This window comes from Mytilus californianus, unplaced genomic scaffold (assembly GCF_021869535.1).
Source record: "Mytilus californianus isolate M0D057914Y unplaced genomic scaffold, xbMytCali1.0.p SCAF_1, whole genome shotgun sequence".
Taxonomy (NCBI): domain Eukaryota; kingdom Metazoa; phylum Mollusca; class Bivalvia; order Mytilida; family Mytilidae; genus Mytilus; species Mytilus californianus.
In genome coordinates, this window is record NW_026262581.1 from 90,708,839 (window position 1) to 90,735,219 (window position 26,381).

Here is a 26,381-nt window from a genome sequence, read left to right on the forward strand (position 1 = left end):
AGTTTTAATTCTTACAATAAGAAAAATTATAATTTTGTTAATTTTATAAAAAATGAGAAACATGCTTGTAGGATTGAATTATATTGAAGTTTGGAAAGGGGGTGCTTTGATTTTTGGGGTTTTAATTTTTTGGTGGAGGGGGTAATTGTTTATGTTTTTTTTTTTAATTTGTTTTAATCAATTTGAAAAATCACTAAATGGGAAAAAGCAGACCAAAGATAGAATATTGAATAAGTCAATATATTAGATTGAGATAACATAGAATATCTAAATGCTTGTAACTTATCTCCCTTAGAAACTTTCTGTTTGTATTTCTATATACATACAGCATGAAAAATCAATAAAATTTATTAGGTATAGATTTCTATTACTATTGACTGGGGATATTGAATGCTTTTACACATCATTGGTTTTCACTTAGAAATGGATGTCATTTAAACATGCATGCTTATTTAAATTTTGGGAAAGTAAACTATATAGAATGAATACTAGTTAAGAAACCCTTTGAAATCTCTTTGTAATTCTTCATCATTCATTTTTCTCATTATCAAAGGAATTCTTTTAATAAAATGTCCACCGGTTTCACCTGAGTTACATAAATATTCTATAGGTAAATATTACACCTTATCTTATACATTGATACTGTCTGTCCGAATCAAATTTTGTTTACAAACTATCAGAACCTTTTGATGATTTTTACCTGTCAAATAAAAGGTAATGATAATATTTTTGTCCTAAAATTAAAAATTGGACCTTTTGTGATAGTACAATGTATTTTTAGTTGTGTTTTTTTGTGATGGATAGAATCATTCAGTAACCATTTGATTTAATTTCAATAGATAAAAGGTTTGACTCTAATATTTCATTGCGCTGGATTACTTTATATGAATTGTTCATAAACTCTTTACAATTTATATGTGGTAGGATATTATTACAGAAGTTGATCGTGATTTAGAGGTAATTTTAGATTTTATTCTGCTTGTTATGGTTGCATATTTCTATTATTTCTTTTTTTTCTTTTTGAAAAGTTGATTAAGCCATTTTGTTCCAACATAAATATATATATATATATTAATTTACAAAAAATAAATCTTTTTCATTATGCTTTAAAAGTTAGAATAATACACATGTACATGTATATCATTCAATTCAAATGTTGTGAAGTTCTAGTAATTTGAACAATTCCACAATGAAAACCTCAAATAGTTTTCATTTTGTTGCTTTTATTAGAATTTAGATGTACAAATATGTAATCACTTAAAAATTCACAACAGGGTCATGATTAAAAAATTACAAATTTGAGATCTCATTTAATATAAGCAGTGTTCTTCTTTTACAAAAAATCATTAGTGAAATAATCATTATATTTTTATATATTAATTTGTTATTTCCTTTTTGCTTTTGTTTAGCAAGATCTCCAAAAACGAGAACATACTACTTTTCAGCTTATTACTTGAAACATGTACCTTATCAAAAGAATTAAATGAAACATGAGAATAGAAATGTAAAGTAAATTTATTAAAATACATGTGTTATTTCTTATAGGAAGTTGGAAATGATAGGAACAGCAGCAAATCTCGGTTTACTATAGTAGAAATCCCTGGACTAGAGAAGTTATCTGATAATCCATCATACCTTAGGCAGAGAGAGACTTCCACTTTAAGTAAAGGACTTATAGCATTCAATTCTGTAATAACTTCCTTAGCCAGTAACCCATTTCCTGATAGAGTAATCAGTTATCGGTAAGTTCTAATTGTATTTGTTGTCAAATAACAGTGATTTCATTCTATGATATCCATTAGTTCATTTCAAGTTAATTTTCAACCACAGATTTTTTTACACAGAAATTGCTTCTATTCTAATTTGATGAAGAGCTGCTTTAAGAAATATCAGGTGTTGAATCCCAAATTATTTGGATAGAACTCTGGTACTTTAAATCCTAGGTCATATTACAGGTACATGTATAACTCAATTTCTAAACAAAGGAAATATCACATAAAAAGTTTTCACAAGGCAAATTGCTACATGTAGAAATCTGATCATGAAACAAACTCAAAATTCTACACCAGAAAACACAGTCCAATATTGAAAAGAATAAACATGATGAAAGGAACTTTTAATAAATGGATGAATATATGATTAAAAAAAAATTTAATCTTTTTTACACCTTATATTTACAGAGATTCCAAGTTAACTCATTTACTGAAGGAAGAATTGGGTGGAAATTGTAAAACTACAGCTTTGTTGTGCCTGAAACCTCAATCAGATCCAAATACTTTGTCTCCTATACTGACATTTGCCACTAGGGTTGGACAAGTTAAAAATTTTCCGATTATAAATGATTTATACGCACAGGTAAATTTTTAATTCAATTTTTGGTATACAAAAAGTGTTGAACAACTTAATACATGTAATTCATGTTTCTTTATGAGAAGTTAGTGATTAATCATGTATATTGCCTGTATATATATGGATTTTATATGTTTGTCCAGATGTTGTTCTTATTCCATCTCTGAGAACTGTTTTACTTATAAAGATTTTTGAAAATCTTTTAGATAAATTAATGATATTATAGGAGTACATTCCTAATGTTACTACACACCACACCAAAAACTTGGGGGGAGGGGGGAAGGTGGGAACTCAGCTTAGGAAGGGTCAATAGTCTTGCTCCACAATAGTTATACCCGCCATGTTACTCTTGTTAAAATACATTGTAAAAATAAAAATTGGTCAAATGAATACAGTTTGATTTCTGGTGGATTTACCTTAAAATCACTTGAGTTAGTTCTGCTTACAGAATTATATGTTTTCCACAACAGCCATTTTTTTTTTGTCTGGCCTGTGACGAAATTTGCTAAAGTGAGAATTGGGCATGCTGTGCAGTGTTTCCAGCAACAGTGGTGTCAACAATTGTTATGGTTTGTTATAAGGTCACTCCAGTGAGACATATCTCTGTGGTTGCAGTTTATTAATTTAGATCTTCACATAATTAACTCTGACCTGGACAGTTGTAAGAAAATATGGACTAAAGTAAATTGACATTTGATTGTATCTTCTGATATAATATATAAATTTATGTTTTTATTTAACTTTTATAAATATCAAAAAGCTAAACAGACCTTTTAAATTTGACTTTGCAGAATTTGGTAACCCAGTACAGGGCCAGGATACTAGAGTTACAACAACAGAGTGGAATAGGACCTTCAACAATGGACACCAAAGTCTCCAATCTAAATGACATAAAGGAGACTATCAGACAGCTAGAAACAGAAAATGTATGTAACTATGTGTAGTCCCTAATATAACATGTTTGATGTATCTTTTAGAATTCTATCATGAGGCCCCAGTTTTATTTATGTCATTCTTGTGTCTTTAGGACACTTTTTCACTTCTTTTAATACAGTTGAAAGACTTACCTCATTTAATAAAAAAATTTTAATCAATTTCCTTGCCATTATACAGATTTTATAGAAAGAAAAAACTTATTTTTTTATAAATCATGTAACTTTCGCTTTGATTCTAATTTGATGCTCTCCTTTAGCTTTGTAAACAGAGCCACATTCTATTTTGATGCTCTCCTTTAGCTTTGTAAACAGAGCCACATTCTAATTTGATGCTTTCCTTTGGCTTTGTAAACAGAGCCACATTCTAATTTGATGCTCTCCTTTGGCTTTGTAAACAGAGCCACATTCTAATTTGATGCTCTTCTTTGGCTTTGTAAACAGAGCCACATTCTAATTTGATGCTTTCCTTTGGCTTTGTAAACAGAGCCACATTCTAATTTGATGCTTTCCTTTGGCTTTGTAAACAGAGCCACATTTTAATTTGATGCTTTCCTTTCGCTTTGTAAACAGAGCCACATTCTAATTCCAACAACACATGAGGTAAACATGCATGATGCCACAATAAAACTTGCAATATCAGCTATATTCTGATCGATGTTTGAGGTCAAAATGGGCATTTCTGTTGGTGTTGCTTGCAAGTAAATTCAATAAAATTGTCTTATAAGAAAGTGTTTATACATTTATACACTTTTTTATTGTGAAATAAAATTGAGAATGGAAATGGGGAATGTGTCAAAGAGACAACAACCCGACCATAGAACAGATAACAGCAGAAGGTCACTAACAGGTCTTCAATGCAGCGAGAAATTCCCGCACCCGGAGGCGTCCTTCAGCTGGCCCCTAAACAAATATATATACTAGTTCAGTGATAATGAACGCCATACTAAACTCCAAATTGTACACAAGAAACTAAAATTAAAAATAATACAAGACTAACAAAGGCTAGAGGCTCCTGACTTGGGACAGGCGCAAAAATGCGGCGGGGTTAAACATGTTTATGAGATCTCAACCCTCCCCCTATACCTCTAGCCAATGTAGAAAAGTAAACGCATAACAATACGCACATTAAAATTCAGTTCAAGAGAAGTCCGAGTCTGATGTCAGAAGATGTAACCAAAGAAAATAAACAAAATGACAATAATACATAAATAACAACAGACTACTAGCAGTTAACTGACATGCCAGCTCCAGACTTCAATTAAACTGATTGAAAGATTATGTCTTCATCATATGAATATCAGGCACAATCCTTCCCGTTAGGGGTTTAGTATCATACCATCATAACATATATGAGAAGAACATAACCCGTGTCATGTCAACAACTGGTTTTTAAATAAATGTGTTTAGTGCCGATGCAAAGACCCTATAAGTGAATCAATATTAACGCCAAAATATGCAATCTTTAATGACCTGACAACAGTATTGTAACTATATCCCTTCTTAATAAGTCTATTTAAAGGTTTTGTTAGCTTCAGAGGTGAATACTGACATTTTTGTGCTTTATAAAGAATATTTCCATAAAAAATTGGATGTGAAATACCTGAACGTATAAGAAGTCTGCATGTTGAGCTATATTTACGAATGATGTCCTTATACCGATGATAAAATTTAGTAAATGTTTTGACTAGTTTATGATATCGAAAACCCTGGTGTAATAATTTTTCAGTAATACATAAATTTCTCTCGTTAAAATCTAAAACATTGTTACATACACGAGCGAATCGTACAAGTTGAGATATATAAACACCGTAAGATGGTGACAAGGGAACGTCACCATCTAAAAATGGATAATTAACGATAGGAAATGAAAAATCATCTCTTTTATCATATATTTTAGTATTAAGCTTTCCATTAATGATATAGATATCAAGATCGAGGAAAGGGCAGTGGTCATTGTTAGTATTAGCTTTATTTAAAGTAAGTTCAACAGGATAAATTTCTTTAGTATACATACTGAATTCGTCATTATTGAGAGCCAAAATATCATCCAAATATCTAAAAGTATTATTAAATTTGTGTATCAGATGTTGTTTCGATGGGTCTTTGCTGATTTTTGTCATAAATTGTAACTCATAGCAATACAAAAAAAGGTCCGCAATAAGTGGTGCACAGTTAGTCCCCATTGGAATTCCGATAACCTGACGATATACGGAATCCCCAAAGCGAACAAAAATGTTATCTAGTAAAAATTCAAGGGCATATATAGTATCAAAGCATGTCCAATTGACATAGTTTTTTTGTTTATTGCTACTAAAAAATGACCTAAAAGAGTTTGAACATATATATTCACATTCTGACTTTTTAAATGCCCATTTAATTAGGTGTGTGAATTTTTTCTTAAAGGTTGTTTTTTAGAACATTTTTGTTTTCTATGCTTACGCTTTGTGTAAAGATATTGACAAATAAAATAAGGTACCTACGGTAACCTACCTATATTAATATGAGCATACAATGTGACATGGAAGAATTATTTCTTAATTTACCAACGTGATTCTGAAAAATTGTGATTTCAACTTTCATGTATGTTTTTAAAATCGTTTATAACACTCTATATCAAATTGACTCCTTTCAAGAAAAGTGATGAACACATTAGTGGTTTATTATGTAATTAACAAACTCACTAACAGAGGAGGTCTTTTTTATTTTATTATAGGCATGTACATGATAGTGGCAAATCCATAAAATAAAAAAAAGGATGGCTGCTTATAGATCCTCAGTTTCATTCTAACTACAATTGTAATAGAAAAAAATCATCCAACTAGAAGGGCCTGTCATCCTCTCCAGAAAACAATTATAGCAGTTAGATATTTATTTAGAAGGTTAAGATTGGAGCCTTCTTGTTTATCTTCTGCTTTGCTTTCTGTTTGCATTGCATTTGTGGCTTTTCAAGAATTTCTTTGCTTTTTTTCTTTCAATTATACATTTGAATGATCATTACAACTCAGACAAATGAGTCTTTAACCAAAGTGTTCCCAATGGTGAGAGAAAAGAGAAAGTAAGTTTCACTGAAAAAAATTGAAATGTATATATATCATTATAAATCACAATTTTTTTCAACTTCAGGGTAAAAGTTTTAAAAAAAAATAAAGTATTTGCTTCATAGGCAAAATGAAACAATTGTCTCTGACATCATTCAAGTGGTAAACTTAAGAAGATAAGACAGTTTTTAGCCAAAATTAAAAAAAATCAGGAGCATTTTGGTGAAACTAATATAGAACACATTTGTCATCCAAATATTTTTGACCAAGAAATAGATTAACATGAAACACACTTCCAGTGTCTGGCCTCTGAAACACACTTCCAGTGTCTGGGCTCTGAAACACACTTCCAGTGTCTGGGCTCTGAAACACACTTCCAGTGTCTGGCCTCTGAAACACACTTCCAGTGTCTGGGCCTCTGTGGCCTAGTGGTCTTAGTGGTTATTCTAAAGTGATAACTAACCTGTCAACATTGAGGTTGTGGGTTCAAACACGGCTGTGGTAGTTAAAATATGTCTTTTGGACTTGGTTACCTTTGATTGGTACGTCTTTTTAACTAGCTGTTGATTTCAGTGTTAACTATGTTTTTGAAAGACTTAAGTTCTTCAGATTTATCCCCCAACTTTTACTTGAGAGTGCATATGCACCAAGTCATGAATGTGACAGTGGTTATCCATTTGCTTCATCTGTTGAAATGCTGATGATTGCAGAATTACTTGTTTTTGTATACAGTGGAATTAAACTTACTTTTGAACTTGCTTGAAATAAAGTACATTGTACTCTTTTTATTTTCTATATTTAGATATTTTCATAGATTAGTAATACATGTACTTTAAACCTTGTCACAGTTGTCATTACAATACATGTTTCAGATTCCATTAAATTCTCCACAGGTGGTATGTTAAGCCTTATCAAGACTATCTTTAGAAATCAAGCTAGTGCAGTGTATAGTAAATGAATAGTGTTTTCACGAACAAAATACAATTTATATTAGTTATAATGCCAGACTTTTAGGTACAAACTTCAATTTTTGTCAAAAACATTTAACAAGCTCTTTATAAAGTGAGAATGGGATAAAGGTATAATACATTTTGTTCCATAAATAATTCAGGTGAAGATAAATTAGATTTTCTACTTGTAGGATTTACTGTGAAAATGTAACAATATATTTATTCAAATGCATAAGCAAAAAAGTGTTTTATAATGACATACTATTCAGTGTATGCATGCTCTAAATTGCTGCATAAGTCTAAATAAAAACAAAAAAAAACTGTTTGGGCAGATTCCGATTTTCTAAAGGTTTCTTAAACACATTATTCTTATCACTTTATTATACTGGCTAACTGTAAAATATTGTCATAAAAATGTTAACAAATGAAAGATTTCTTTTTTTAACAAATTGAAGCTTTAAGATAGCTAGTTCTGTGTCCTTAATAATAATGATTCAGTTTTGTTTCCTATTTACAGCTCTGATAAGATCTTTAAATGTTACATTTACAAAGATTTTGACCTTCTTCTATAAAAAAAAAATACTATGACCAGGTTAGAGAAAATATTTAGGTTTCTTTACAGATATTTCTTTATTTACCTATCATTTTAAAAACTAGAACACACCCGCGAAATCGCGGGCATTTAGAGCGTGGTTGAAAGTATGTAAACTGTTGTAGGATGAACTTTTGTAAAAGATTTTATGACTGGAGAATTTCAGGAAAGGTATCAAAAGTCATAGGTACTTTATGACAGGACAATTTCTTTTAGCCCTCCCCATTTTTTCCAAAGTCCTTTATCATTTTGTTTTCTGTTTTTCTGGATACTATAAACATACATATACTATAAATGAAGTGTATTTGCTATTTACTATCAATTCCAAGTTTACTATCCACGGCAGTCACTGATATATTATATATATCATTATTATCATTATTAGTAAGGACACAGAACTAGCTATCTTAAAGCTTCAATTTGTTAAAAAAAGAAATCTTTCATTTGTTAACATTTTTATGACAATATTTTACAGTTAGCCAGTATAAAAAAGTTATTATATAATATATCAGTGACTGCTGTGGATAGTAAACTTGGAATTGATAGTAAATAGCAAATACACTTTATTTATAGTATATGTATGTTTATAGTATACAGAAAAACGCAAAAATAATTGTCCTGTCCCCAAGTACTTATGAAAATTATGTTTAATTTTAACAATCCTAAACGGAAGACTTGTCTATGACTTAAAAGTCTGTCTGCTGACAGAAACAATATCTGGATGCCTTTATTTTCGTTTTTCTCTCGAAATAACCCAAACTGATCAATCATAAGCAAGGATGACAAATGCGACTATGCATGGTACCTATAAGATACAGAGGCATGATGATTAATTTATTGTGGAAGGAACAGAAGCGACCCACAAAATGAGGTCTTCTCATTTAATAGTATAGATAAGGAGATGTGGTATGATTGCCACTGAGACAACTATCCACCAAAGCTCAAATGAAGTGGATGTAAGCAATTATAGGCAACTGTAAGGCCTTCAACAATGAGAAAAAGCAATACTGTATAGTCAGCTATGAAAGGCCTCAACAAGAAAATTATGAAACAATTATAACTGTCTAATTTATAACAAAACAATTTATGAAAAACAAATATGACAGACATGAACCAACGACAACCACTGAACTATAGGCTCCTGACTTGGGACAGGCACATAAAGAATGTGGTTGGGTTAAACATATTTGTGAGTGCTCAACCCTCCCCCTAACCTGGGACAGATCAATACAAAGAAAACATCAAACAAAAACACAGACAGGCCATTGCAGGGTATATATCCATCCCTCATCCCTAACATAAAAAAAGACACTAAGTACAGATCTGACAGTACTCGCAGTTACAGACAGCTAGTTCAAAATTGTTTACTACAAAGATTTTAACTTGAAATGTTTCAATTGTTTGCTTATAAATGTTTTTTTTTAAATTATAGTTAAAACTGAAGGATGATAATGAACGGCTGAGAAGTAAAGTAGACCAGTTACAGTCTCGGTTTGGTAATATGGCCAGTACCAAGACAGATCTCTCTCAACAACTTCTCATGACTGAAGAGGAAAAATTGAAGGTAAATGATTCACTTAATGTGGGTCTCATTGGGGTCTAAGCGTGACCCGGGATTGCCGATTTTTTGTAAGCGTGACACGTGAAAGTCAAATTATTGTGCCATGAAAATGGGAAATGAAGTCTAGCGGGACACGGGAAATTACAAAAAAATGAGAATTGCTTACGTACATAGTGTAAGTGGGATAAAGGAATCTAACAAAACAGTAAGCGGGTTCCGGGATCAGAACCCCCCAATGAGAACCCCCTTAATGTTTTTATTATATCAGTTTTATTTTACTATTCAATTTAGAAAAAATACAGTTAGATGCTTAAAATGCATGGTGTAGCTGAGTTTCTTTATTATATCAATGCATCAAATTAAAAAAAAACATTGCAAACAGTTCACATATTTCAAATACCCAAGTTTTCACAGAACAATTTTGGACTGTTGACTATCGTGGCTCCAATATGGTCAAATCTGACCTGTGACCTGTAACCTTTAAAAATGTGCAATCTTAGACTTAGTTAAATAAAGTAATCTGGTAACCTGAGGCAATTTTAAGAGCAACCTTGCAATCTTAAGGGAGTACCCTTCTTGCAAGAATATGGTTTAAACTATGGATTTGATCAGGTTTTAATCTGAATTGAGAAGTTAAACATTCATAGACCAAATTTAAAATGAAATGTTTTAATTATCAAATATAACATGTTTGAACAATGTTATTTTGTTCCTTGTATTTATAATCCATTTTGATTGCAGGTATCACAGTCATTGGTAGAAATGCAGATAGAGAATAACAAGATCAGAGAGGAAGCTGAGGCTACAAAATTTGAACTTACAAACAAGGTTAGTTAAATGATCCTTCATAAGCTAAAGGTGCATACGGTCTAAAATTGCATTTACGAAGCCAGTTATAAAATCACAAGGGAATGCTCCTGATAATTAAAAGTAGAAAGATGGCATGTTTTGAACATTTGTCAGGACAAATTGGATGCTCTAGCATACAAGCAAACATATGAGTTTCATATAGATAGTTAATTGCACAGGCATTAGTATTTTATTTAGTCCTTTTGTTTTAATTTTGCAAGTTATTTATACTTATAACATTCTTGTGGGCAACTCCAAATTTTGGGTTGTTTGTATAAATTTTTAGATTAAATAGTTTATTTAAAAATGTGATGAAACATTTGTTTATTTATGTTGACAGATATTAATGTTGGAGAACAGTTTGATGGAAGCTGAAGCAGAAAGAGATAAATTTACTAGGTCAGCTAGGAATGCCAAAGAGAGGCTTAGTGAAATGGAAAAGGATAGAAAAGATCTTGCTGATGAATATGTTGTTCTGAAAACTAATTATCTGGCTCTTGTTAGAGAAAGTGAGAAAGAGGTAAAAAAAAACTTTCAGTTTTTAACCCAGACCCATCAAACGGCACAGATAGATTACCCACACTTTGACGTTAAACGTGCACCAGCTATTATAAAATTATTTGAGGATTTTTCCCTATTTTTCTGACTTTAGATCTTAGTAATTTTTTGGCTAAATTTACAAAAGAAAGTACCTTTTTTGTGAAATCATCTCCTTCCACAGTTTTCAACATAGATCTTCAAACAGATTGATTGTTCAAATATTGAAGTAGTGCACCTGCTATTATGGCAATTTTTTTAATATTTTAATAATATAAAACACCTTCTGCAGTTTTCAGCAGAATTCTTTGAAACTTCACAGAATGTTTAGCTTTTATTTTGGAGTTATTTAAAGATTCCCCACTTTTTTTTTGCATTTTATACTTCAATATATTAAACAGTTCATTATAGACCATTCTCCATTATTAAAGAAACATTCTATGCAACAGGCCATTCAAGTATTTTTTAGAAAATATTCATGTATCTGTTTACACACAGATTTCACTTATATATTCAAATTACCTATCTTTTTCTTTTTTTAAAGAGTTTTGCATTGACTTTCCTTTAACATAACAAAAATGTATTATGAATTAAAAATATATTATCATTTTATTTCAGTCAAAACGTAATGAGGAATTAAGTATAGAGTTATTGAACTTGGTAAATGCTAAAGCCACTTTAATGAAACAAGTACAAGCTTTGTCTGATAGTGACCATGGTTTGGGTGATCCAGATGCTGAAATAAGCAGAGTCAAAGCTATAGTCATCAAAAACTCTTCTGGAAGGATAAAAGTAACTATATTGTGATAATTAAATCTTTTTCTGGTTGTAAAGATCATTTTAATATGATGTTCCAACTAGGTATCACAGTGTATAGATTATAAGGTTGTTCACAGGGAACACATTGTGTAATGCTGCCTTAAAATAGATAAATGTCAAGTTATGCACAGGAATATTTTATCAATTAACAATTAAAATCATGATAAGCATCATGAATTAAAAGATTTTACAAATGAGGTTAGGAATGGCTAGTTTGTTTAGTTACCTTGATATCTGTATTTATTGGAGAAGTACATTCATCTTTTTTTTTTAAGTATGGGTATATATGCATGTAAACCACCCAATCACTAAATCCCATACAAAGATAAGTAAACACAAGTTTTGCTGTACTTTAGTAGGGAATATTTTCCTTCAATAATGACTAACAACATTATACAGATTTAACGTTCCAATCCAACAAGATTTTCATCTAAATGTTTTAAAAAACTAGAAACTGACATATTTCTTTTTTTTTTAGGCTGATGAAATATTAGGATCACAAGAAAACAGAAAAGATGTAGAAAATACTGTAAGTTTAGGTTTATTTTAGATGATACAATGATTTTAGAACACATACAAATGTGTTTCAACTACAGCTTTTTATTTACTTTGCATTTAAAATACTGTAAATGCAGAAATTTTGGTTAAGCTTTAATTTCGTTTATTTCAGGGATATACATTATCTATGAAATTAAAACATCAACAATAAATTTACCTACAACGAATATTACTTTCACTGAAAACCACAAAAAATGAATCGATCCAATGAAATCAAAAATAGAGAAAAAAAACTACAATATTTTAATCACACTAAATTTAATGTTTCTACAAAATATAAATGACAGATGGTGATTAGAATTTTGATGGAGATCTTGAAATGTGTAACTGTTTTTTTGAAATTATATCATAATCAATACAAACCATTGCTTTGATATCTTTATTGATATGTGAGCTTAGTTCAACAAAGATTGTTTCGTAACTTTTTAAACAGTTATGGGATTTCATTTGACAATATCCTACATTATATTATTCCAGTTGTTTACAAATAGAAAAAGATATGAGAAAGATATGGATAAGCTTAAAAGAGAATATGGTGATGAACAACAGAGGCTGGAGGGTAGAGTGTAAGTTAAACAAATTAGCTAGTCAAATTCTCCGTGCAGATATATATATAAATATACTGCTATCATGGTATCCTTCCAAAAGCAAGTTGAAATGTAGAATCTCCTGTTTTCCATAAAGAAAGTAAGTTGTGCTGTGCGTTTATTGAAACTATCTTTTTAAGTGTTTAAGAGAGATGAAAACAGTAAAAAAAAATGTAATTCCTAATTCTACGCCATATGATATATATCACTACTTTTGACTGGATGATGTGAGGGGAAATTCTTTGTAGACAGTCAGTGTCATTAGTAACAACTTTTAGCAGTCACAATGGAGGTTTCAGGATTATTAGAAATGTTGTTTTTTTTTTAATGACATTACAAAATTTTAATTTTAAACATTTATATAAAAATAACTGTACTGTATATGAAGAGTTGTCAATTTAGGATTTGAAGGTCACAAATATCTGTTTTACTTGCAATGCTGACTGATATTTATTTAAAACATTATGTATGATAAAATAAAACATTACACAAATTGAGTGAAAATTTGGAACTGCAATGCACTATTTATTAATGTAGCATTAAGTGTTATTGTTTTGAACAAACAGAGTATAGAAATATGTTAATACTTGCTTGTACAGATTAACTATATGAGAGAAAAATAGCAAAAAAATCATATCCAAGAATACTTCCATTGTCAGCATTGTTGGTTCCAACTCCCTCAGGCAGTGTTTACCTTAGATCTTTTTGGCTATTCTTTAAAGGTCCTTTTTAGCCATATCAATCCTCATATATTCAAGTATTTATACATCCTTGGCTATCAAATTTGGGGTTTGACTATTCCTACCGCCACGAAATAGCACAATAGTGTTGAAAGTGGTGTTAAACACCAATCAATCAATCAGTTGACTATTCCTCATTAAGCACTTTTGAAAGATGCACCAAATTTATAAAGTGTTATTTTCATTTATCTTTCAGTGAAAGACATAAAACATAACAAAACCTCTTGTATGACTACCACAAACAAAATCTAATGTGGACAAAAAACATCTTCAGATTTCTGCTCTTTTCTGCATACATAACATCCACTATCTGACACAATATTGATAAATTTTTTTTAGGTAAACTTTATACTGTATTTTGTTTCAGAACGTTAATGCAAAAGGAAATACAGGAATCCAGAAACTTGGCCAGAGATAGACAAAGAAGAATAGCAGAATTAAATGCTGTGAGATATTTATCTTTGCATTTTGAAACGAAATTTTCAATATATAGGGAACAACTTACAACATATATATAATAGTATATCAGAATTTTTAATTTTAGTAGATTATATAAAAGTAGTGCAGCATTTGAAGCTTGAAAGCAAGACAGCCCTGAGGTTGATAGTTTTAAAATGATATTTAAAAACAATAAAATGAATATGAAATCAACAGTAAAGTTTAAATATTTCATACAAGTACTGGTAAACATGCTAGCAATTGAGTTCAATGTAGTGAGTGCATCAATATCCGGGCAAAACAGGATGACACTTAGTTACTTTTTATTCTAATGTGACTTTTAACTAAATTTACTTCTGGCCTTATTGAAAAGGAAAGAATTCAATAAAAGTAAATTGTTCTGACTTTAACTTCCTTATCAGACTACTTTGATAAATGTTTGGATCAAAGTTGAAATAACAGATGCTTGAAGATTTAGAATTATCTGTCCTTATGTGAAAATACAATCTTAGAGGATATCTGTTCATAAAGATTAGGCATGGACTAAGATTTTTTTGACTTGATATATATGATTTATTGAGGTCTTCATTTAACTCCAGGCCCTGATAATTGCAAGAGGTGAGAAGGAACAATTAGAAGTGTCCAATAACAGAATGCATCACAAAGTAAAAGACATAGGTGAAGATTACAGAGCAAGGCTCATCAAATATGTTGAGGATATTGCTGTGAGTATTGTTAAATAATTATTTTGTGCATAGGTTGCATGCAATTTTTGCTTTTAGCAATGTATTTTGCCTGTATATATTGGCTTGTAATGAATGTATTCAGGCAACATTTCTGTTGATTTAATTATATAATGAAAATGGCATATTTACACTGAAGTTGAAGTAATTTGGTACATCTATATCCTTTCTAAGTTTGATAGATAAAAATTGTCTGTTTGAAATATGAATAAAAGGACATATAGGATATATCTGAAAAAGACAGCTACTAAACAACTTAACTTACCAAAGTGGACATATATCAGTATATGACTGTGTTCAACACATACATCATAGGACAGGTAAAATTTTCAGGAATTTGAAGAAGAAAAAATGCCTTTAAATACAATCATTTGCCTGAGAAATTTTTAAGCTCAGGTTTACTTATCTGTAAAGAGAATATGATCTTACATGTTCTTATATCATTAGTTTGTCAAAATTTAGTGCCACAAATTGTTATTTATATAGTGACCTTATCAAAATTACAATATTTAGGAATATGTGGACAAAGGATCAGGACCAGATCCAAGACAGTCTGTACACATGAGGGAATATGTAGATAATATGCTGAAAGATATCTCTAAATCCCACAAAGAAAGGGAAGAACAACTTAGTATGGCAGCTCAGCAGTACAGAGAAAACAAGAAAGCTTTGTTACACAAATATGAGGAATTATTGATACATTACAGGTTCTGTACAAGATTTAAAAATATTTAAGGAATGACTGTATTATTATATTTTTTCTGTCTATGAAGAAATAACATCAAAAATGTGGTGCACACTGAATAACCCCTGTATATGTGTGTTATTTAAAAGAGTGCACCACATTTTTGAGGTTATTTCGAATAGACAGAAAAAATATTAGTCATTACTTATGATTTAGTTCTTAATTCCATTTTTAAGGAGTAAATCATGAAAAAACGTTGACCATTTTAATATATTGTGCATAATGAGACAAAAGAGAGAGAAGATACAGAGGGGTCATTGAAAATCATAAGTCCAAAATTTCAGACAGCCCTATAGCCAAAATTAAAAACCAGGAAAAGACTAACAACAATAACAAAATATTACATAGAAAACTAAACATTGAGCAACACTAAAAACTGGGGTGACATCAGGTGCTCTGGAAGGGTAAGAAGTTTCTTCTCTATATGTTGCAACCTATTAGTCTTTGTTAAATTTGCATTTTCAAAAAATTGTGCAGAATTTATCTTTATTTCAAATAAAAAAATACTTGGCATGACTGTCAAATACTATAATAAAAATTTCACACCATATTTCATTGCATATGCGAAAGTAACCATCATTGGAAGTAAACTAAATCAACTTTTCATCACTTATTTTCCCTGTTTACAAGCTTTAGTAACCATGTCTACTCCAAGTTTCCAAAATATTTTATTGGAACACAAAGTGAAAAAAAGAATAGTACTTTGAAACACCCAAGCTATATGTTTATTACTCAGAAAAAAAATTCTGCAATGAAATGCAGGGTTAATTTCCTACAACTATCAATTTCAAGGGAATTTTTTTTTGCAACCCTTTTACTTATGAAACCTGATGTTTTGGTGTTATTACACCTACCTACATAAATTACACACTGTGATATGTTGTTTCTACTTTGTAATGTATTTTGCATACATTTATAACAGGAATTTACGACTTCAGAGTGAACAGAGAGGAATAGATGATATAGACATGGGACCAGATGAAACAGAACTTAAACTGAATGAATCAGAAATTGATTCTGCCAATCTAAGGGAGATAACTAGACTAAAAACAACTAATAATGAACTTAGGAAAACACTGGATAATATGAAAATTAGAGTAAGTATTTCTTTATTTAAATTATGGATCAAAGGAGGGTGTACAATCTATTTTGTTAGCCTCTTGATTGAAAAAATATACATGGTATTATAATTCTATCAAATGCTATCCTTCAAAGTAAAGGAGATGTGTGGTAACTCATATTTGCAGTAGTTTAACATGAATGATTAAGGTAGTTATTCAATTCTCATACTTAGAGAACTATGGAGATAAACCATTTTGTTATTTAATTACAAGCATGTCATGCATAGAATCATCCAGTTACTATTTTAAGGTACCTCTCATGTATATTATGGAAATATTCTGCAAAACACACGGTCCTACTTCTTTTATTTGTCCCATTTTCTAATCTGTTTTTTGTTAAATAAAATTGTCTTTTAAAGACCTCTCTTGCAGACCAGAACATAACTTATAGTCTGCCAATTTACTAGAAAATTGTAAATCATCAATAGAAGTAAGTAAGTAAGTAAGTAAATTTTTATTATAGTGACATGTGTAATAACAGTTTAACAAAATACAAATATATTACATAAACAATAAAATACTCCTGACCCATTGGGTCTATAAGTCACTTTCAAAATCATAAAACGTATCACTTAGAGTAATAGATGTAGAGAATTTTTGTTATTATATTTTTGACAGCAACTTTAAAGAATTCGAGAGGTCAACAGCTCCGATTTACCTATCCCCATAAAACATAACTGCCAGTATAGACCAATCAAAACCCAGGATTGGTGACTATTTAGATTATATAAAGAGTTTAGGCCCTTGCCATTTCAGGACATGATTTTTCAATATTTTGTGTTGTTCTTAAAACTTATTTCTGCAAGATTAGTGTGAGCGAAATTATAGAAATGGTGTTATTCATGCTACTAAAATCAAGTCAGAGTGAAATAAGTGAAGATGATTTTGTATTTAGCTCAAAACATTGAACAATGAGTTGCAAAAATACACATTATAATTACAGCTTTTATACACTTGATATTGATTAAATATTATATTGTTTCAGTATGGTGTTAAGGGTGACACTGATGACTACAAAATTAGGTAATGATATATAACTAGTCTCAAATCTATTAATAATGAACAACATAGATGACTACACATGAGGTATTTAAAAAAATGTGTTTACAAATCTATCATCAAGAAAAATTGATGTACTTAACCAGTTTCTGTAATAGTATCAACAATAAGTCAAACGTGCAATGATCTTACACCAAATTCCAAATCTTCCTGTTGCTTGTTGATTCCCCCCTGACAATGTTTTCCCTAATATTTGAGATTATATAAAATAGTTTTGAGTGGTAATTACCTGTAAAGCTGTCAACAAATACTTTCATTCATAGCCCAACAATAAATCAGTGGGTGATACAAGCATTTATAAATATTACTGATTATGATTTATCAATTGAAGTGATCAAATTAGAATTTGGCAGTATAATTAATTTGATTGCATCTGAGACTACTATATTATGTTATAGAAGTCTCGGATTGCACTGATAAAAAAAATGCTACTTGATCAACAAAATTTTATATAGCTGACAAATGTTATATTAGATTGTATAATTTGATAAAAGTGTCAAAACCATATGCACTGGTCAAGAATAGAAATCATTAGGTATTGTTTTGTAAAATGAAGACAATTAAAAGAAAATGGGGACACATTTTGTGTAGACTTCAGAGGTTTGTCTTCAATTCTAAATGACCTGAATTGACTTCTGTTATTACAGTATCATTTTCTTGTCAGAGAAAATATGCTCGTTATAAATACCAGTATGGTCATGATTTCTAAGAAATTATCAATCTGGGAATAATTATACTACTTAAGACTTTTTCATTATTTATCAAAGGAAAATAATCAAGTTTATAATGATTTGAAACTTCATTTAAAATTAATGAAACATTTTATAGGCCTGGAGAGAAACCAGCCGAGACGTGGGCAGCTCTGCGTAAACAGTTACGTGAGTATACACTGAATACTCAACAACAGCTAGAGGACGAAAGAGCCAAACTTCTCAGTGAGAATTCTATGTTGAAAGAACAACTGAAAGAAAGCCAAGACTATATAGATCACCATCTTATTAGGTATATACTCCCCTTGATAATTTGTAAAATATTTTCCTTTTGAGTGTGGCTTTCAAGATCAAATAGAAACAGATATTAATACTATAGCATATAGGATTCATTTTGCAAATTGCTTATTTTAGCAGTCAAAGAAAACCTCTAAGCTAAAAAAACTACAGTGTTTTTTTTCTATGTACATTGAAACCTGGGAAAACCGTGAATTTCACTTTTACATAACAATTTCCAAAGTCCCATGAAATTTCCCTATTAATTAACGTTAATTCAACCTGAATAAAACGAACCCTGCTGATACCAAATTCCGCATGCTTTTTGAAGGCTCATTATTGAATGTGTATTAAAAGATAACCTGTCAAAATCGATCGATAGCAATCAAAACAATGTAAGTATTTACAATTATTTGTCATGAGTGATCAATCAAACACATGACAGATCCCAGAGGCTATTTGAAATTTAATTCAATGAGGAGTTGTTTTTATAAACTAATTAGCTTGTAAATGTACATAAATATATTGTTTAAATGGAAACTCCTAACAAGAAATAGATAAAATGTTAAAAAAAAAATTCGTAATTTGGGGTTCCCTTTAGAGACTCCATCGAATGCAGATGAGTCTGAAGACCTGGATGATGACCATTTGTTATCCATTTTAGTTCAACAGTTAAGGTCAGATAACCAAAGTGTGCAGATAATGGAAATCTGATTCTGATGACAATTAAACTACTGTACAGAATAGGCATTTAGCATTGATTGGGAATCTGACTTAAACAGTCAATTTATGGAGGAAAACTTCATTGAACCAAACGACGATGTAGACATCCGGGACTATCACTTTTTTTTTTTTTTATACAATGATCAGACATTAACCATACTGAAATTTTTTATTTGTTAATAAGGAGCTTGACCTATAAACTTACATTTGATTATCATGTTTATCTGCGTCTATAAAAAGCATTCTTTTACATCTGTCCGTCATTAGTCAGTGTTGAAATGATTTTAAACTTTCAACTTCTGTGTACCTCTACAATCCTAACACCTGTGAAAACGAAACAAAACATCAAGTCTGGAGGGTGTTCAGTTTGGACAGGTTTCACTGTATTTGGCAATATTTGCTTCACTGTTGACAGGACTATTACAAATTGAAAAATACAATTCAGTTTGAAAGTTTTACTGATTAAATAGCATTGATTATTTTAATGATAGTAATGCAAATTTGTTGACTTGTTATTATTTGATTATCCAGGGTGCAAACCTAAGGCTGTGAAATAAAATGTATGACCTTCAGGTATTGTGACAATTCAAATTAATTTGAACAATGACACTTCAACCAGTAGGTGCTACATGTAATTGGTTAGTTAACTTCACTGTAAATAAAATATTGTTTTTGCCAAGTATGAATCTTTATTTAAAAGTAAGTTTAATGACATCATCTTCATGCAGCTTAAATTTTTCGTCTCCATATTATTTCAGATATTTAGTCTTTTTATAAAGGAGTTTGAACTTCATTTAAGTTTAGGGCTGAGTGGTCTAAGTAGTCCTACTATTGCATCACTAGCCTGTCAACACTGAGGTTGTGAGTTTGAATCCCACAAGTAACAGGTGCAATCGACTCCAATCATAATTAACTAGATTGTCAGTTCTCCTGCCAAAGGTCGGTGATTCTCTCTGGGCATTACGGCTTCCTCCACCAATAAAAACTGACTGCCATGAAATAGCCAATAGTGCTGAAAGTGGGGTTAAACACCAATCAATCAATCATTTTACTACTTTTTAGGGAATTACAACCCCTAAGCAATTTTTAGTTTTCTTAACATTTTATGCACTATCAGCACCAAACAGCAAAGTGTGTAGTGTTTGAGATTCTGCATCTATCTGTTACCTTTAGATTGTGTGAATATACTTTGAATCAAAGTAGATGATATATCACAATATAACTTCATCACAAAATACATCATATATTTATAAACTATCAAAACTATAGGCCCAAAGGATGGTGTGACAATTTGTTTCATTGTTCAGTGATCAAGTTTAAAATTGAGTTTAAGGTTTGATGTGAAGCAGATGTGATATCCTATAAAAATAAGGAGATGTGGTATGATTCCCAATGAGACAACTACCCACCAAACTTCAAATGAAGTGGATACAAGCAATTATAGGCAACCTTACAGCCTTCAACAATCAGAAAATCCCATACCCTATAGTCTGCTATAAAAGGTATTTAGTTCTTAACTAAATAAGATTAAGATATATACTAGCCAAAATACTTATTTTGTGGATCTGTTATCATGGTTAAATTTGAGTTATACAAGGTTTGGGGTTAATTAAAAGATGGTCATAACATAGGAAAAAATTACAATTGTCATGAAGAACTACAGATTGGGTTTACCTTTTATACCCCTGCTGCAGCGGAGGGGGCATTAAGTGTTACCCTTGTCCATCTGTACGTCCGTCCGTACGTCCCAAAATTAGTTTCCGTTCTCTTACTTTAGTTTGCCTCAACCAAATGTTATGACAGTTTTACACAATGCTTATTACCACAAAACACAGTTTGAATTTGGGTGGCGTCACTTTTACCTTTCTAGAGTTATGCCCTTTACAAATGGAAAAATTGCTTAATTTTGTTTCTGTTCCCTAAAGTTTGCCTCAACCAAATGTTATAAAACTTATACACAATGCTTATTTCCACAAAACTCAGATCAAGTTTGAATTTGGGTGGCATCACTTTTACAGTTCTTGAGTTATGTCCCTTTATAAGTTATATGCAAGCCGGGGCATCATCTGTGTTGTATGGACACATTCTCCATTTATTTCTTCCTACATTGACCAATATTTAGCATAACTTTTCTGTTGTCAACATGAAATGTAAATTTTTTGGATAAGACTATTTTGAGTATTATAGGTACTTATGATAGACCATTGATATTTTTCACACAATCAGATAAGCATTTATGCATATCTGTGTATGCAGTATCTGAGGTCCCATTCTGAAGCTGTGCTCTGTTGACATTCAAATTTCTACAATGTTTAAATGTGAAGTTTTCTGAATGGGTTTGTTTATATCTAGCCGGTATTATAAATAATTTGCAAAATTCTTTATACAACTCAAATCCTTTTTTTTAGATATAAACAGGAAATTGTCAAATTAAGAAGACTTCTGGGATATGATGATGATGGTGGAGTAGTACACACAGATCGTAGCTTTAGAAAAGGAAGAAGAAAATGATCTGAAGGGGAGACAATCTCTCTGTCATGTGCCACAAAACAATATTTCCAGTGCTATTAGACATATATTTAACTGTGATATTGTATGAATGTTATATTTATGAAAAACGAAAACAAAATCTTTTGTATGTATTTTGTCAGATTGTATATATGCATTCCGTCCATATTATCTGTGATAAAAAAAATTTGGTATGCTATTTTAAATCGAAAAGATACAAGGAACACAATATAGAATTTAACTATATACATATATCAACATACATTCAGGGTCAGGCTTGTTGCAAAAGGACTTAACCTTCAAATGGCTTTCACTTTGTTTTTTTTTTATAACTTATCTATAATGATAAGCAGTCTGACTGACATCAGATATTCATATTCTTAAAGACTTTACAGTTTTACAAGCATATTATTGTAAAGAGGTATATATACATGTGATTATGCATAATAGTCCTATGATTTTAAATGCAACTACAACATCCAGAATTGCTTTTTAAAATATTTGTTTTTATTATATTTTTTTTTAAAATGTACTTAAATACAAATTGGGTAAAGTCAGGTCAAAATATATAGAATAATAATCTTCATAAAAAACACAGGTTAATTTTATTATTTGATTCTAAATAGTAATTTCTGAAAACTTGTCCCTCAAATTTTCTAAAAGATTGGATAAATTGTTGCAGTTGAAAATTTTGAGTTATTAATACAAATTTATAAAAATTTCTTTTACCTTCTCAGATTTTCAATACTGTGTTATAATTTAGTTCTCTAAACCTACATTTAGCATATGCTTTATGATAAAATTTTATTTTATGTGTGTGTTATATAATAACCATTCAGTTGAAAAGTGTAAAACTTAAGTATTTTGTTACTTAATTTAGATGTCAAAGATAAGGTCTTCATTTTAGGTGCAATATGAATTAGATGTTCTCATTAAATCATAGAAATAATTCAGTCAATACTCAAGTCAATATTTTGAATTGATCAATATTTCTTTTACCAATTTGTTTAAGATTATATACACATTATTTATGTAACATGATGTTGACTTTATAATCTTTGTTTCTTTTTTTCTTTAATCCTTTTCAATCATTTATCACATATTATTTTTTAGCAAGAAACTTTCCATTAATTTACTGTCATATATGTTCAAAGAATTATATTATGAAAAGGGAGTATTATGTCTGATCATATGACAATATCTTAAAACTTAATAAAAGATTGCAACAGATTTTATAGCATTTGACAATATTAAATTGTTCTCATTTTGAAAGCTTTAGAAAATACATTCCAAGTATTTCTTTCATAAAATGATCTGTTATTTTCATAATGTTATACATTGACAATTATAGTACATGTAGTACTTGTTGATGGTATCATGAATTTGTACAAGAGGATTTCTTGGAACATTAGTTTTTTTTTTATAAACTGGTACATGTATTTTCTATATTCTGCAATGACATTTTTTTTTACTAGAAAAATAAATTTGTTTATTTCTGTGTATGTTGTTATTAAGGTCTGAACAGATGTGTTGGATTGAGCTTATTAAAACTGTTATGTCACTGGGAAAACTTAACAAAACTTCCAACAGAAGTCACAGTCATGTTGTTTTTATACCCCCTGCAAATGAAGTTTAGGGGGGTATATAGGAATCACAATGTCCGTTTGTCCTTCCGTTCTGCTTAGTGTTCGACCCATAACTTTTGAACTGTACAACTAAGGTTTATCAAATATGAAATGCAGTTGCATCATGGACTGTGGGTGTGTCCTTTATCAAAGTCATGTAACTTTGGACCTTGACTTTGACCTTTGACCCCTATTATAGTAAAACCTTGTCTAAAATCTTGTCCGCCTCATATCTTTTGAACTGTTAAACTCAGTTGCATCATGGGCTGGGAGTGTGTCATGAACACTCTGACAATCAACTTTGAACCCTATGATAGCAAAACCGTGTCCAGGACATGTCTTTTGACCTGGAAAACTTCAGTTAACCAAACTTGGTATGCAGTTGTATCTTGGGCTGGGGTGTGTCATATACCAAAGTCAGGTCACTCTGACCTTTGACCCCTATGATAATAAAACCTTGTCCAATTCGTGTCTGGCGCATATCTTTTGAAACGTAAAACTTAGGTTAACCAAACTTGGTATGCAGTTGTATCATGGGCTGAGGTGAGGGTGTGTCATAAACCAAAGTCAGACCACTCTGACCTTTGACACCTATGATAGTAAAACCTTGTCTGATTTGTGTCCTGGGCATAATTTTATACCATAGAGCTTAGGTTGACCAAACTTTGTATACTGATGCATCATGGGATAAGGGTGTGTCATATATCAAAGTCAGGTCACTCTGACCTTGAATTTGACCTTTGACTACTATGATAGTAATACATTAGTCTCGCTATGCGGACAGCTCTAGTTTGTGTAGACCTTGATTGAAGAAGCAAGACTCAGGTAGCAGTTTTGGTAGCTTCAACAATTGTTAAAGTTAGGTTGGTTAAAGGAGAACCACTTATGTTTAGTCAATGTTTTTTGGTATGCAGTTGTATTAGCATGGGCACTTATTTGGTCCCTTAGTCATAGTCTATTGCCACAGGCACATGTCTCTGAAAAAATTCCCTATATATCTTAATATTAAGGTATATAGGAATTTTTTTTTCAGAGACAAGTGCCTGTGTCTATTGCCTTTAAAATATTAGCATAGTTTACATGTTTTAAAAAGTTTGTGATAAGGTCAGTTTAAGGGGAAGCACTCGTTGTAGTTAAGCAGTTGTATTAGCATTGGCACATCTTGTTTCCATGGGGATTAGTTGTCCCTGCCCCCTCAGTCATGGTTCATAGACTTTAGAACTCATAGTTTGCATTTAAAAAATATTGTGACTACGTCAGTTTAAGGAGTTCCACCAAAGGTAAGTCTGGGAAATTTGTTATTCACATGTATTTGTCCATTGATTTTGAAAATTTTGTGAAGTTTACATGTTAAAGTACACAATGGGATATTTGTTATGCACATGTATTTGTCCATTGATTTTGAAAGTTTGTGAAGTTTAAATGTTAAAGTACACATTTAAATTTCAACATTTACATTGAACTATAGAAATTTCATACAGGCAAGACATATCTCTGTGTCAACAGTTTATCTTGTGTTTCACATATCGTTAAAAGCTGCAGAGAGTTGTGACCCATTAATTTGCCTCCAAGTTGTGAATAGGAACTTATTGTGACAAGGGCAGGCTAATGAGCAGCTTCAAACCCTATATGTTTAATAAATTGAGAACCACTCAACCAATCCATTTCCAATTTTGATATGTTTCTTCTCATCGCAAACCAAAAGAAAAGATTTATTTTGACAATTTTCACATTTGCAGACCTTTATTGATTGTTTTGTGTTGGTTTTATTGGATATCTTGAGTACCAATGAACCAATCCTTCAAATAAAATTTTGATTTCGACCATTTTCACTTGAGCAGTTCAGGTGTTATGTACTTGATTTATTGAAAAACTCTGCTTTATTTCATTTCTGTTTGATAACTTGAGAACTGTTAAATTAATTCTTTTAAACTCAATTTGTTTTGGATGAAAAATTGAAGGTCAAGTATGATTTTGACAATTTTAACTTGTGCTGTTCAGGAGTTATGACCCTTGATTGCTTAAACAATGACACTAAGAAATGTAAGGAAAGGTTTGCTATCGTTTTGACAGTGTCTTGTTTGCTGTTTAAGATAGATGAGTTGTCTTAATGTTCAACAATAGATTTTTCTTAAACTTCTGAAAAAGACTTCTGGGTCAATGTACTTTCAAATTTTAATATAAAAAACTGGAGGTTATGGACCTTGTTTTTTGGTTAAAATACATTGAAATTAGTGAAATCACAGTTATTTTATATGGGTAATTAGTTTTCTCGTTTGAATTGTTTTACATTTGTCATATCAGCCTTTTATAGCTGACTATGCAGTATGGGTTTTACTCATTGTGGAAGGCCATACAGTGACCTATAGTTCTTAATTTCTGTGTCATTTGGTCTCTTGTGGAGAGTTGTCTCATTGGCAATCATGCCACATCTTCTTATTTTTATATATAGGGGAAACTTCATTTTTCCTTAATAGGGAAACATTAAATGATAGAATTGGTTAAAATGCAATTACAGAATTGCTTTGCATAAATAGTTCCAAAATATCAAATAAAAATAGGTGGTCACAGGCTTTATTTTTTTGAAAAATCCAAAAAATACATATTGTCCTATCAAATTCAATTATTATCTGCCCTTGATTTTGAAAAGGTTTTTTTCTGAAAATTTTAAATACACTTAATGACACATAATTAACATGATAGTTTAATCTTTGAATTTCAAGTTTCAGATGTTTCTGTTGTATATTGAATAGTGCTTGGCAAAATATTTTTAAACCAAAGAAAGAATATTTGCAACATGCTTAGAAAAAGACACTTTTCATGGGTCAAGGGTCACACAGTAATTAAATGACTAATACCTTGTCACTGGTTATTCAGATGTATTGACAAACTTTTGTTATACTTGTATGGATTGATTA

General features: G+C 30.7%; 1 protein-coding gene across 2 annotated transcripts in view; it reads left to right on the forward strand.

Moving 5' to 3' along the window:
* LOC127725829 (coiled-coil domain-containing protein 78-like) overlaps nucleotides 1–23,334 on the forward strand; it is a 36,063-nt gene extending 12,729 nt beyond the window's left edge. For both annotated transcript variants that reach the window (XM_052233154.1, XM_052233144.1), the window contains exons 6-21: nucleotides 1,546–1,742; nucleotides 2,181–2,355; nucleotides 3,141–3,275; nucleotides 9,297–9,428; nucleotides 10,167–10,253; nucleotides 10,615–10,794; nucleotides 11,430–11,603; nucleotides 12,109–12,159; nucleotides 12,666–12,754; nucleotides 13,883–13,961; nucleotides 14,553–14,678; nucleotides 15,210–15,403; nucleotides 16,364–16,538; nucleotides 17,548–17,585; nucleotides 18,450–18,623; nucleotides 21,739–23,334. In XM_052233154.1, the coding sequence (XP_052089114.1) occupies nucleotides 1,546–1,742; nucleotides 2,181–2,355; nucleotides 3,141–3,275; nucleotides 9,297–9,428; nucleotides 10,167–10,253; nucleotides 10,615–10,794; nucleotides 11,430–11,603; nucleotides 12,109–12,159; nucleotides 12,666–12,754; nucleotides 13,883–13,961; nucleotides 14,553–14,678; nucleotides 15,210–15,403; nucleotides 16,364–16,538; nucleotides 17,548–17,585; nucleotides 18,450–18,623; nucleotides 21,739–21,841 (2,109 nt within the window). In that variant the 3' untranslated portion in view covers nucleotides 21,842–23,334. The remainder of the gene's footprint in view (nucleotides 1–1,545; nucleotides 1,743–2,180; nucleotides 2,356–3,140; nucleotides 3,276–9,296; nucleotides 9,429–10,166; nucleotides 10,254–10,614; nucleotides 10,795–11,429; nucleotides 11,604–12,108; nucleotides 12,160–12,665; nucleotides 12,755–13,882; nucleotides 13,962–14,552; nucleotides 14,679–15,209; nucleotides 15,404–16,363; nucleotides 16,539–17,547; nucleotides 17,586–18,449; nucleotides 18,624–21,738) is intronic.
* The last annotated feature ends 3,047 nt before the right edge of the window (nucleotides 23,335–26,381 follow it).